This window comes from Narcine bancroftii, chromosome 3 (assembly GCF_036971445.1).
Source record: "Narcine bancroftii isolate sNarBan1 chromosome 3, sNarBan1.hap1, whole genome shotgun sequence".
Taxonomy (NCBI): domain Eukaryota; kingdom Metazoa; phylum Chordata; class Chondrichthyes; order Torpediniformes; family Narcinidae; genus Narcine; species Narcine bancroftii.
The window spans coordinates 304916302-304931322 of NC_091471.1; the positions used below are offsets into that span (position 1 = coordinate 304916302).

Below are 15021 nucleotides of genomic sequence, written 5' to 3' on the forward strand. Positions count from 1 at the left end.
TTCGGGCTTGAGCCCTTTGTCAAGGTATGAGAGAATGCTGACAGGACTCTGAACAAAAATGTGAGGGGTGGGGGCAAAGGCAGGAGATGATAGGTGGAAAGAGAAGGAGGGGACAGCAGCAATGAGGAGGAGGAGGGATGGCTGGGTGGGGAAGCAAGGGGAGAACTGGAAAGAGTGAGAGGAAAGAAAAGGTGTACAAGTTTAACAGAAAAATCAATGTTAATACCATCTGGCTGGAAGAGTGCCCAGATGGAAAGTAAGGTGACGTTCCTCCAATCTGCGGGTGGTCAGAGTGTGAGAGTGCATAAGGCCATGGACAAACATATGTGTCTGCCTCAGAATTCAAATGGCCACTGGGAGGTTGCTGTTGTTGAGGGTGGAGAGGAGGTGCTCAGTGAAGTGATCTCCCAAGCTGCCACCGGTCTCTCTGATGTAGAGAAGACCACAAAGGGAGCACCGGATTCAGTAAATAAGTCCTGTGGATGTACAACTGAAGTGTTGCTTCACTTGAAAGGCCTTTTTGGGACCCTGGGCTGCAGCCACAGGGGAAGGTGCCAGGGTGGGGTGGGGGGAAATAGTTGGGAAGGGATGAGTGCATGAGGGAATCATGGACGGAGCGGTCCCTATGGAAGACCAAGAGGGGAGGAGAAGGAAAAATATGTCTGGCGGTGGGATCCTGTGGTAAGTGCAGGAAATTCTGGCGGATAATGCGTTGGATGCGGAGGCCGGTGGGGTAGTGTGTGAGGATGAAGGGAATTCTATGTTTGTTTCATCTGGGGGCAGAGGGGACCAGGGGAGATGAGCGGGAAATGGAGGCGATGCGGCTGAGGGCTGAGTTGATGGTGGTGGAGAGGAAGCCACATTTGTGGAAGAAGGCAGACATTTCGGAGGATCTAGACTGGAGGTCTTCATCTTGGGAACAGATGTGGCAGAGACGGAGAAATTGCTCAGACAGAATTCAAAAGCAGAACTGAGGGTAGGAGTGCAGTGCAAGGCAAAATATTGTATGCAGAGAAGCTAAGATAAGATGATAAGGAATGTGAGTAACGGGGTGAGACAGAGTCATAAACAAAAGGATGAGAGATGTGGCTTAACCAGCTGTTCTTCAAGCATCTCTGATTTTGTTTTTTTTAAAATGTGCATGTGTCTAGTACAATGATATGAAAATGTATAGCCTGGAGGTTGAGTGCTATTTCACAATGGAAGATTAATAAATAACTTCTCCATTTCCCATTTTTTTACATTTGGCAGCCGAGAATCGCAGAGATATTCAGGAATATTTTAGCCAGGAGCATATTAAGATTTTTGCTTTTTTATATATTGAAAGTGAGATTAAATGACTTTAAATTATCCGTCTCCCCCACCCATCCCCTCACGTCAGCTTTGTATCATTTCAGGGAGCAGACATTAAAGTGAGGGACATACTTGAAATGGAGGGTGCAATGAGTGCTGGAGAGAGCAGGAGGCAAACAGGAAGAGAACAAAGAATTGAGGATGGAAGGCAATGGGAAAGCAGGATGAGAATGGAGAGTGGAGCAAGGCGAGTGTGGAAGAAATCAGGAGGAGGGTGCAGAGGGTAATAATTCAGCACACACTGGAAGGGCCAAAGGGCCTGTTTCTGGGCTGTAGTGTTCAATGGTTCTATGGTAAGGACAAGGGTAACAGTGGGAGGTTGCAGAGGGATAAAGGAAAGAGGGAATGAAGCAACTGGAGGAGAGGGTAGAGCGAAGATGGAGGAAGGATGGAAATAGGTGTGAGCGCAGATTCTCAGGCGGAGGGTGAGTATATCAGAGGACAAAGATAGAGAAGAGTGAGTCCAAAGAGGGGCAGGTGGTGAATGGGCAGCAGAGAGGAAGTGAGGGGGTGGTGGGCGAGCGAGGGCAAAGGCCAGAGAAGTAGAAGGACCGGCTGAGCAATTGTTCCAAGAAACATGCAAGTAAACTGTTCTGAAAGGCCAGTGAAATCTTGTTGCCTATTGTGTGGCACTGTCCATCAAAATTCATCGAACAGTGAATAGAAATCCTCCATTGATCAAATATGAATGTCTGCATTCAAGGCTTTCAGTAAAAGTGAATGAAATATTGATGGGCTTTGAAAAATCATCCTCAACTGGAATTTCCTGTTTTATTGAACATCTCAAATTATTTAGCAAAAATAAAGGTTGTAATCAGGTCATCTACCCAGTGTAAAGTTCTAAACTGATTCATCTTCACTGCTCTGAAAATAGTTATTTAATCAGTTGCAGTGTTTTGGGACATAATTCTCTCATCGTTGCAGTGTATAGTGGATATGGTTAGTATCGTGGTTTAAATCCAGCACCGGTTCTCCCCGTGATCTGCGTAGGTTTTCTCCAGTACTCCAGTTTCCTCCCATCCTCCAAAAACATACTGGGTCTGTAATGTATTTGGGTGCAGTTAGGCAGCACGGTTTTTATGAGCATTCCCATTAAATTCAGAGAGCAAGAAATGTGGACTTTTTTGCCTTTGCCCAGCTCCTATGAACCACTCAATCTGTCATATCTTAGCAAAAGGACATTTTAAAATGAGATTAACCCAAGAAGCAGGAACACACAACAAGGCTTGCAAATCACATTTTGTTTATTTTTATTTAATGGACTGCCATCAGAATGTGACATAGAAGCAAACAACTTCCCTTCAAAAAGTCATCGAGTCATGCAACATCGAATTGGCTCCTCAGCCCAACTCATCCATCATCATTCTGTCCCATTTGTGTGCATTTGATCCATATCCTTCTAAACACTTCCTATCTTTAAATCAGTCCAAATGTCTTTGGGAATGCCAAAAATGTGTCCACTTCTACAGTTTCCTCCAGCAACTTATTCCATTACAAAATATTCTGTCCCTCAGAACCCTCTCAAACCTCTTCCCTCTCATTTCAATCCTTTGGCTTCTCATTGTAGAATTATCTACCCTGGGAAAAGAAAAGTGAACATTCACTATTTATACCCATCATGATTTTATAAACTTCAATGAGATCACCACTCGGTCTCCTTTCCAATCTTGGCAACATCCCAGTGAATGTTCTCTGCAGCCCTTCCAGTTTATTGATGACCCCTTCTCCCCCAACCCCCCCCCCCCCCACATCGCCAGGTGATCCACACTGCACTGGCTGCTCAGTGTGGTCTCACCAACACCTTGTACCGGTGGAGAAATCTCCTTGCTCTTCTTCCCCCTTATCTGTATCATCCATAAGCCTGTGCCTCTCCCCGATTTCTCCCCCCCCCACCCTTCCATCCGCCCTCCACAGCCCCCACCTCGTCACTATTTTCTTATTCAAACGTTTTCCTGGGTGTTTGCTATAGCTGATAGAGGGTTCCATCCTGAAACTGTTGCTTTCCATGGATGTTGAGGGTTCTGCTGAGTTCTTCCAGCTTGCGCATTATCCTCATACAGCTGACTCATTAGATCCCAACTTTTGTATTCTGTCTCCATTGTGAGCATCCCAAAACCTTCATTTTTCCACCTGAAATCCCACTTTCATAGAACTATCCACCAGCATTTCTTATTCCACAAAAACTCTGCAACTACAAATTTGAAAATAAAGAAAAAGAGATCATAAATACAAAGGTTAGATAAAGAAATATTCAAAGCTAGAGTTAGTGCAAGAGAAAATATTTCCACCGTGCAGACAGCTCCTGGAATGGGGAAGTTGAAGAGCCTAATCGGTGTTGAATAAGAACTGTCCTTGAATTTGGAGGCGCTGGACTTCACTTTGCCTGAACCCAACATCGTGTCCAGACAGAGTGATGGGGGTGCTTCATGATGTTGGCTGCTTTCTTGAGACAGCACCTGCCCTCCCACTCCCCAACCCCCCCCCCATTTTAACCAGCAATGCAGAGTAATCTCATTGTAGTGAGACTTTGGGTGCTTCTGTAGCAACACCAAGCACTCAACCAGCTGAATTCTATAGCTACAAACACAGACTTGTGGGAAAGAGTTTAGTTAATGACATGGGACATGAATTTTAATGGGAGGATTGCGCAGACAAGGTGAGAGTGACGGGCTATGCAGCTTTGGAAAACTGGTGAGAAACATTTATTTTGAAATGCCGCCACAGGCGAATCAACATGGAGTGGCTTGAAATATGAGCATGTCTGTTGGTTGTGTGAGCCACTGTATCATTTCTGTTCCACTTCGTATTCTTCTTTCTGTTGTGGCACCAGCTGTCAAAGAGATAAAAAGAGAGCCACTTAAAAATAATGGCAATTGCAAATGCGAAATAACAATGGAAATGATTCCAAGCTGTCAGCAAGTGAAGACTGAAAGGTGGTGTGTGTTCCTTCTGCACAGATTCGTCATTGGAAGCTGGGAGATGAATGGTTCTCATTCACAGAGCAGAAGGAAATGAGGGAGAGAGCCTCATCAGTGATGGAACCACCATTGCCCCCACATTCTGGCTTCCTGGTTCCCACATCCACCCCAACTGTCACCTTCTAAGCAACCTCAGGGGATGATCATTCCTGCTGAGACAGGCAGTGATACAACTGCCTCATGATTCTAGCAACCTGGTTCAATCCTAATCTCCTGTACCTTCTTGTGGAGTTAGAACAGAATATTAGAGCATAGCACAGGTCCTTCAGCCCACTATGTTGTGCTGAGCTATATTTTTAAGCCTCCTCAACAATCTACACCTTCCCTAGTTGACTCCCATAGCCCTCTATTTTTCTTGAATCCATATGCCTGTCCAAGAAATTTTGAATGTCCCCTTTGAAACAGCCTCCACCACCACCTCTGGCAATGCATTTTAGACACCCACTACTCTCTGCGTAAAAAAAAACACCCACTGACATTTCCTGTAACCTCATACAGATGTCCTCTGGTATTTGTTGCCCTGGGAAAATGGTGCTGGCTGTCACCCTATCTATAAGCCTCACATAATCTTGTAGACCTTTTAAGTCACCTCTCATCCTTCTTTGCTCCAAGATAAAGGCCCAAGCTCTGCTAACCTTGCCTCACACACACATTCTCCAATCCAGTGAACATCTTGGTAAATCTCTTCTGAACCCTCTCTAAAGTTTCCACATCCTTCCTGTGATGAGGCGATCAGAACTAAACACAATATTCCAAAGGTGGTCCAGAATTTTATAGAACGCTCTCTGTGCTCTTCCTGTGATCGGGTTTTGTCCGTGTGCTCCTGTTTCCTCTCCCATCTCAAAGACCGGCAGATTAGTCAGTTCATTAGCCATGGTAAATTGCACTCTGGTGTGTAGGTATGTGGTCGAATCCAGGGAGAATAAAATAGGTTCAGGTAAGATTATGAAATGGGCGATTGATGGTTTCAGTGTGCTGAAGGGCCTGTTTCCATGCTGTAACCCTCGATGGCAGTGATGCCCATAACTTAAGAATAGACATTGCAGTATGTGATCTCACTGTCAGAAACATTCTTACCCTACCCTCTGAACCCCAGGCCCATGATCACATCTTCCCCACTGAATGACGGTAATGATAATGACAGTGAGTTTATTGTCATGTATATCGTACAACGTACATATACAGGTACTTCTCCACTTGCAACCTATGCGACTTATGTCCATCCGCATATCTGAAAATTTTAAATAAATATAAAGAAATAATATAAAATTTACATAGATTAAGTTGTATTTGACAAACTATAACAGGGATACTGGGCATGTAAGAGCCAAATGTGCATACTTACCATGTTAGTCGGCGTCCCAGGGTTCATAGGCTGGGCGTGGCCATCTTGATTTCAGTGCATATGCGTGAGTCTTTAGTTGGCGTATGCGTGGTGGGTTCGCGTTTTGGAGTTCAGTTGGCGCATGAGTGAGAGTTAAGGGCATGAATTCAACATCGTTAGGGCGCTGAACTCGCGCATGCACGAATCGAACTCCAATACACAACCAAAGACGCGCATGTGCACAGGAATCAAGATGGCCGCACCCAGCCTATGGACCCTGGGACGCCAACTAACAAGGTAAGCATGGACCAGAATGTGGAAAGATTCACCGAGGTTGATAGACAAATTCAGGAGGCTTTCAGTTGTTATCGACAAATCTACGATATAAAAAAAATTTGATTAAAAAGTTTGCTTTAAGACTTTGATATGCCATGCGCGTGAGCAAAATACCAACTTGTGTCCATTTCCAGATATGACCGATCCTTTGGTCCCAATTCCGGTCGTAAGTCGGGGAGTACATGTATACCAAAACCTGCTGCAGTTATCCTTATGCAAAAAAAAAGTGACCTTGCAATAGTACTTTTGTGGTTGGAGCTGACTGTGATGAGTTGGGGTTGAAGAGCCTATTAACTGTTGGAAAGAAACTGATCCTGTACCTCAAGGTACTGGTCTTACAAAGTTCTGTACATTCTGCACCAGCAATCAGTAACCGGCAAGTATTGACCACTTTCTATTGAACTGTCCTCACAGTTCGCCCTGTACTCTTCGTACACTGAGGAAATTCAGTGCAAGTTGGACAATCACTTTGCCAGCTGCCCTTCTTCTGTTTGCAAATGTCGGCCTGACCTTAATGCTTGCTCTGATTTCTAACTTGCTCATAGAAACATAGAAACATAGAAGATAGGAGCAGGAGTAGGTCATTCGACCCTTAGAGCCTGCTCCGCCATTCAACGAGATCATGGCTGATCTTAAAGTTCAGTACCCCGTCCCCGCCTTCTCTCCGTAACCTTTAATACCCTTATACTGAAGAAATAGATCTAATTCCCTCTTAAATATATTTAATGAACCTGCCTCCACTGCCCTCTGTGGCAATGAATTCCACAGATTCACCATGCTCTGGGTCAAGAAATTCCTCCTCATCTCGGTCCTAAATGGTTTGCCTATTATCCTCAAACCATGGCCCCGGGTTCTGGATTTTCTCATCCTTGGAAACATCCCATCTGCATCCATTCTGTCCAGCCCTGCCAGAATTTTATAGGTCTCTATGAGATCCCCTCTCAATCTTCTAAACTCCAGCGAGTACAATCCCAATTTGCGCAATCTTTCCTCATAAGTCATTCCTGCCATTCCAGGGATCAGCCTCCATTGCAAGAACATCCTTCCTTAGATCAGGTGACCAAAACTGCACACAATACTCCAGGTGGGGTCTCACCAAGGCCCTGTACAGCTGCAGTAAGATATCCTTGTTCCTAGACTCAAACCCTCTTGATTAGACCTCAAGTTTTCCCAGAGAAACGATGCAAAAGTTGAGTTGCTGTTTCTGATTGGAGTTCAGTGCTCACGATGGTTAAATTGACAGGTGTTCAGCCTATCGAGCCAGATTTTAGAATCAAGCTCACTTCCCAAAAAGTAGAACTAAGAATCAGAATTTATTGTCACTAACATGTACAAAATTTGTAGTTTTGTGGCAGCAATCACAGTGCCAAATATTTGCTATAAATTACTTTTAAATAAATGCAAAGGAAGAGAAAGTGTTGTAGAGTCTGTGGTTCATTGTCCATTCGGAAATCTTGATGGCTGAGGGGAAGAAGCCATTTTTGTACCATTGGGTGTTTGTCTTACGGCTCCTGTCCCTCCTTCCTGATGGTAACAGTGTGAAGAGGGCATGGCCTGGTTGGCGAGGGCCCTTGAGGATAGAGACATCACTTCTCATAGATGTCCTCAAAGGAGTGAAGTCTTGTGCCCATGATGGTGCTGGCTGAGTTCACAACTCTCTGTCGCCTTTTCCTGTCCTGTACATTGGTACCTCCATACCAGACATTGATGCAACCAGTTAGAATATGCTCGACAGTACACTTGGAGAAATTTGCACGTCTTTGGTGACATGCCAAATCTCCCCAAACTCCTCACGAAGTATAGCCACAGGCGAGTCTTCTTCATGACCTCAGCGATGTTGACACCAGGAATATGAAATTGTTAATGCTTTCTACTGCTGAGCCCTTGAGGAAGACCAGTCAGCGGGTCAATCCTTATCCGTGGAGGCAAAAGGTGGATGTAAAAAAAGACCTGTTTGGATGTCCAGATGTTGATGCATTCACTGAGTTCTTCCAACATTGTGTATTTTCATTCTAGATTCCGGTATCTGCAGTGTCTTCATCGAAAGTAAATGATCTGCTAACATTAAAGTGCAGAGGTGCTAGCATAAAGGCCTTAAGTCTAGGTTCCATCTGCCTCTACAGATAGACTTGAAAGATGGCCCAGTTCCAAGAGGAGCAGGAGGAGCTTATCTATCCAAATCTTCACTGATCATCTGGTCAATTACCTCATTACTGCAGGGGCAGAATGTGTCTAACCAAGAGACACGCAGGAGACTGCAGATGCCGGAATCTGAAGCCAAGCAGCGATAATGGGAGAAAAAAAACGGTTGACATTTCGAGCCAAAATTCTGCATCAGGACTGAAAAAAAAGTTAGTACAGTAGCCAGTGTGAAGAGCACAGAGTGAGAGGGGTGAGGCAGAAGAAGACTGGCCGATGCCAGGCAGAGGGAGGGGGGCGAGATGAACCAAAGGGTCAGATGGAGGGTGCATAACACAGGGGTGGGTGGGGAGGGGGGAGTAGGTGATGAGAAGGCAAGGGCTGCCAGCACTGGAATCCGATAAGCAGAGAGGTGCAATTCGAAAGTCATGTACTCCTTGAAGAGGTCTTTGAAAGGAGCTGAGAACATTAAAGGTTTTGAACAAAAGCAAAGCTGCTTTGTGGCATGGTTAGCGATCTGAGTTCTCAACTGGCACTGTAGGAGTTTGTACATTCTTCCCATGATGTGTGTGGCTTTCCCTGGGTGATTCAGTTTCTACCCACCTTCCAAAAAAACATGAGGTCGGTTGGTTATTTGGGTGTAATTAAGTGGCACAGATTTCAATGGCCAAAATTGTGCTTCTGCTGTGTTGTAAAGAAATTTACAAAGATGAATATATCTTCCACTTTCTCAAAAGCAAAGCATGTATAGAGAGAATTCTGGTGATGAAGCTGATGGGATCAAAATATGGATATATTACAATATACGGTCGAGTTACTGTAGCCCTTTTTCATTTTCCAGGTGTGAACAATGTTTCCAAAATTTCAAAGTTTAGATTTTTTGAGGGGTTTGGATTTCATTTCTGAGCTCAACTATATTTGTTGACTTTTGTTCATGTTACACTCTTTCCATCTTCCAGTTTTGACCCAAGACATCTTCCCTCATCTTTTCCTTGCATGACTTCCCTCCAAAGGCTGTCTTCACCTGTCAACTCCTCCCAGTGTGATTGGTGGGCTGTGTAATAAATAATCAAATCTAGTCCCTTTGGGCAGGCAAGTAGTCACCAGGCATGTCTTTGAGAACTCAGAATACTTACACAAAGTAAAAACAGGAAAGATGAGTAACAATTTCTTCACTAAACTCTCTTGCAATCCTATTGTTTTGCAATAGGTAGAAAGGAAGGTGTAAAAATATAAGTAGGTTTTTGTCAGCAGGTTTTTTAAATTAAATATCTTAAGGTGTGTTTATTGATCACTTATTGTTGTAGCCCCTTGCAGGTGTATTTCTTTATTGGTCATTTTCTATCAGAATGTGAGAGTACTTTTTCATGCCCACATAGTTGAATTTCTATTGTAAAAAATCATGAACACAGCCCCATTCAACCACAAATGGCCATGGTCCTTTACACAAATTATTTGAAAAGGGTTCAAGAAAACCAATACTTTCTTCAGCAAACAATTCCCCTTATACTAAAACAAAAGTTCAAGTTAAAATAATAATTGGAAAGAGTTCGATTGCACTTATACAGTATCTATCCTGACTTCAATGAATAACTTTGAAATGCAATGTAGGAACACAGCCGCTAATTTGCACACAACCCCCCTCCCTCACCAGCACAGAGTCATCATGTTGCACTGCATTGAAACAAGGGAAATTTGTTCATGTTGATCAGCTTGTCTTCTGAAGCTTGAACTCTACCAGTGTTTGGAGCATTGGTACTGTAAACCAGGGGTTGTGAGTTCATTCCTCACTGGGGCCTCATTTCTGTGAGGGGCGCTGGACAAAGTGATGACTCTCAGTCTTCCTTACAGTGGAAAAAGTTAAAGAATTTAACTAAACGTAGTATTACGTGACAATAATGGAGCTTTTACCCTTTACCTTTATACCTATAAACTGTTCCAATCTATTTACGTGTCTAAATGCCTTTCATCGTAACAATTTTCCTTCTTTATCACTTTTGGCAGCTTGTTACATATACCTACCACCCTCAATGTGTAAAATACACCCCTTAAGTCCCTTTGAAATGTTTCCCCACTCGCCTTAAATCTATGCTCTCTCGTTTTGAATATCTCTACCCTGGGAAAAATGCAACCTTAACTATGTCCCTTGTGATTTTATAAACCTATGTCAGGTCCCCCCTCAGCCTCTTATGGTTCAGGGGTGAAAGTCTCAAACTATCCAGCCTCTCCTGCAAATTCAAATTCCAACTTTCTGCACCCTTTCCAGCTTAATTAGGTCATTCCTATAGCTGGATGACCAGAACTGCGTCCAATATTCCAAGTGTGGTCTCATAGTAACATGCTGTCCCTTCTCCTGTACTAATTGCCCTGACGAATGCCTTCTTCGTCATCCTGTGTCAGTACTTTCATGGAACTAGATACCTCAACCCCAACTCTCTTTGATCCAAAACATTCTTCGAGGACCAACCATTCACCATATCAGTCCTGGCCTGATTTAACCTAACAAAATGCAACACCTCACAATCAACTGAGCTCAATTCAATCTCCCATTCCTTGGCCCACTTTTCCATTTCTTCTAGATCTTGTTGTGATTGTAGGTAACTTTTTTCATTGTCCACTATACCACCTATTTTAATGCCAATGGCAAACTTACTAACTCTGTAGTTCAGGACACTGAGAAGTACTATTTTCTTTGAAATGGTCTATGAAATCTCATACGCCCACATGAGAGGGGTTTGCAGTGTTCTGGCTTAATGTCTCACCTGTCAAATGGTACCTTGTGTTGGGCAAGATCTCATATCTATGATATGCTTTCCAGATACATTTCCAGTTAACCACCATTGCTGCCACATTGTTGCTTCTGAGTCCTTTCAGTCTGGAAGCTTTACAATGTTGCAGAAAATAGTGTATTTTGAGCTCACAGTGCCGATCAATAGAAACATTTGTTGCTGCTTTTCAAATAAAGTATTGATGATCTGCACTTAACTGCTTCTGTGTAAATATTACATTAGACATCATATTATCTTTATTTATAACTTCTTGTTTAGCGTTTGCAATCCTTGTGCATGTTACACCCCTAAATTTCCTTCTTGTAGATAATCCATTGTTACAAAGCGCTGTATTTTTCGCTCCCCATGGACAAAACCATGGAGATTTGCAAGCACAACTTAAAACTGAAACATTCAGTGCTGAACAGTAACAAATGATTCAAATCCCTTGTGTCACAAATTCTGGGGAAAAAAACCTGTCAGGTCCCCTCTCGGGGTCAAACCTATGATGTGGATTTGGATTGCATGCAGAGTGATACAGGTACACCCTATCCAGAAGTCATTAAAAGGACTCGTGTCATCAGAATTTACTTGTATCATCAAGTAAATCGTAAGGCCAATTGAAATATGGTAAAATCTCAAGATATACAGATTTGTTTCTAAAAAGCACCATAATGAAACTCTTGCAGCATAAAGTTGTTGGAAAATATGGGGAAGGGGATCGGAATCTGATAGCAAGATTTGATATGCCCATTTATAGTAGGAAGATATTTATAAACAAAACATTTGAATCATAGGCATTAAAATCTTAAGACACAAATTACAATGACAAATTTCATCAATGTGAGACTTTTGCTGCTTTTGTCTTCTGGCTAGTGAAGTCCCTTGTAACATTGAAAACCCTTCTTAAGTTCAGGATTTGTGTCCATAATAGTGCCAAGATTCACAATCTCTTCACTCCAGCTATCTTTGAATGGCCCTGACACTGATGGTTTGGAGCAAGCTGACTTGCACTCACTGCTGGCTGCACCACCTTACTGAGGTTGCTCAATTGCTGGTTCCTCTTGGGAATCAGCGAGCTTGACCACATTCCCATCCTCTCTGCCTTCATCTTTCTCCTCCCACGTGCATGGGCAGCCTGAAAACACCAGTGGCCTCCTCTCCATCAGAGAGACGGGATGCAGACTGGGTGATCATCCTGCTCTGTCCGCAACAATGGTGGGGAAGCCTCTGTAGACATGATCAATCTCAGGCCAGAGTTTGTGCCAACAAGCATTCAGAGTTGTCCCCTTTAATCTCCCACACCAATTACACATAGTGTTTTATATGGTAAGACTAAAGTAAAGATGAAGTAAAAGTCTTAAAATCTGGACTGCATATGAGAGGCATCAGATGCTGAGAACAAATGAGTAAAATAGGTCTGTCGTGCTTATGCAATGAACGCATGCACGCAATCCACACACACATGCACACACACACACACACACACACACACACACACACACACACACACACACACACACACACACACACACACACACACAAGTCAAGAGTTTTTGAGGTCCGGATTTCTGGCTTCCGGATATTCAGATATTTACTGTATCAAGGACAGGATTCCCCTTGTCCTCACCGGCCTTTACATCAAACACATTCCCTCTGCAATTTCTGTCACCTATAACATGATCGCACCACTAGATGCAGACAGGTGACACCCAAAATATTCGCCACCTCCGATCTATAAAGAAGGTAATGTATATCATCTTACAATCACATCTACCCTGTTGCTACTCTTAAAAATGAAAGCAAACTGCTGTGTCCTAAAACAGCCATTCTCAACCTTTTCTTGGCTATGTTCCTCCAGGACTCTGCTCAACGTTTATGGGCCCTTCTTCCCTGTGAAGCAGTCAAGTTTTGATTTCTTCTGTACTTGTCTCCTACCGTCGATGTAAAAAACATGAGAAAATATTTATGTTACATGAGATGAAAAGGAAGCAAGGCTTTTACTTAAAAGTGATCCCCGGGTGGGGTAGGGTGGGGGGGGGGGGGTGTGAGTGGTGAGAGGGTGTAGGATCCCTGTTGAGAATGGCTGCCCTAAAGTATAAGAGATGCAAGTTGTCGGTCCATTGCAGTCTTTGTAAACCATACCTCCACAAATTGTGACTGAGAGGCATAAGAACCTGCCACACTATGGATTTTCTTAACTTCTCATAGCCTTGCTTCAAGACACACACCAGAAGATTCACCTCCCTGCAGTGGCTGTTATGTTTGCATGCAGTTTTCCCTCATACGCATTTTTCACATTAATTTTTGATGATTTCTTTCTACCTGCCTAAAAATAGCAGACAAGTTTTATATTAATGCATAAATCAATGAGGAATTCATGGAAAATAACTCTTGTAGACAGTGCAAATAATGATGGCAAAACTGCACACCAAAATTCCAAGTTTATGGTAGCATTTTCTGAAGCAACGTTTTAATTAACATTGTATCTGATCTTCATAATCTTCGTCTGGTACTCATGGTGACTGACAGCGAAAGGCATTCTTCATTCTCCAGGGTCTAGGCTGGCTATCTTAAAGGAGCTGCACCCAACAGGGCGATGGGAATCTGGGCAAAGTGGCATTTAGTAACGCCCACAGTCTGCTGGATGTTAACAAGGCCAAGTCTTTCGGAATGGGTTGCTGAATTTGGATGGGCAGCTGCACCAGGAAAAGAGTATTTGAATGGCTAAGCTGAGAATCAGCTGCTCAGGACCCAACTACATCTGCGAGGAAGTTCTTTTGCGGAGTTAGCTGTTTTCCTGCAAATGGGAGGCAGTAGATGTTGAAAGGTCAGTCAGCTCCAGTGAGAAGCTCACTATAAATGAGAAGTCGTTGCAGTGTGCATCTAAATGTCATCTTCTCCCCAAGAGGGGATGGGCAGGAAAGATAAGGTTCCCCCTTCTGTTGCAGTTTGAGGCCTGGTTAGTCAGTGGGAGGTCAGAGGGTTAGAGCCAAAACATGTACCCTGGCATAATGTTTCCATTCACCTGTTTGTCTGCATTGTAAAACAATTGAATCCAGTTATAGTGCAACTTGAATCCACTCTGCATAAGATGGGTATTTATCAGGAGAATATCTTGATGGTGCTTTTTTGGACAATCCCTCCCTGTGATACAGTGGGAAGTTGTATGCGATGTATGGACAGGCCTTTCATTGAATTACAGAAAGCCCCTTCAATTTATGCCTGCTGGCGGAATGCACATTATCAGTAGTGAAGCGAAGATGTAAAGACACAATAACAAGCTCAATAACTCCTTCACTAACTGTAATTATCTGAACGAGAAACACCACCATTGACCCAAGGCAGGCATTTCAGGGCCAGGTCACTGGTACTTTGAGCCTGCTACATTTGGGGATACTGAAGATAGTCTAGCTCTTTGAGGTTTGGGGAACAATGTCCTGCCTTATTCAGAGTTGTATAATAGATGGGTGATAATTTTTGCCTTGTAAATTACATTAAGCACGAGAAATGGTGGTGGGGGGGGGGTGTGGTGGTGGACAGACCTATTACACAGGTCAACAATTCCCTTCCTGAAAAAAAATTGGGGATTATGATAAACAACTTCAAGCTGAACACAAAGATAATTTCAGAGTTGCTGTATCACTAGGAAGTTGGAGCAACATTAAATTAACTTTTATTGAATTGAACAAGTTAAATTACATAATAATGCTGACACATTGCATTAATTCAACTGACCTAAAAATGTTCTTCCACTGTTGTACTCAGCATCTGATGCCTCTCATGTCAGTGTCCAACAATAGTCAGTCACCATTGATGGATTCCAGTCGCCCCGATACTGATTTTCCATGGTCGCAATGTCCCGGTGAAACCTTTCACCATGTCCATCGACACATTGCATTAGTTCAACTGACCTAAAAATGTTTTTCCACTGTTGTACTCAGCATCTGATGCCTCTCATGTCAGTGTCCAACAATAGTCAGTCACCATTGATGGATTCCAGTCTCCCTGATACTGCTTTTCCATGGTCGCAATGTCCCGGTGAAACCTTTCACCGCGTCCATCACTGACTGCACCAAGATCAGCCGGGAAGACGTCCAAGAGCGAATGCGGAAAATGAATT

At 43.3% G+C, this 15021-nt stretch overlaps 1 protein-coding gene across 19 annotated transcripts in view; it reads left to right on the forward strand.

Moving 5' to 3' along the window:
- The window catches only part of LOC138759021 (receptor-type tyrosine-protein phosphatase S-like), a 449917-nt gene that overhangs the window by 158229 nt on the left and 276667 nt on the right, over positions 1 to 15021 (forward strand). Inside the window, exon 1 of one of the 19 annotated variants that reach the window (XM_069928796.1) lies at positions 13653 to 13728. The exons of the other annotated variants lie outside the window; for them this stretch is intronic. Within the exon in view, the coding sequence (XP_069784897.1) occupies positions 13719 to 13728 (10 nt within the window). The 5' untranslated portion in view covers positions 13653 to 13718. Of the gene's footprint in view, positions 1 to 13652; positions 13729 to 15021 lie in introns of those variants that run through there. 19 annotated transcript variants of the gene reach the window in all.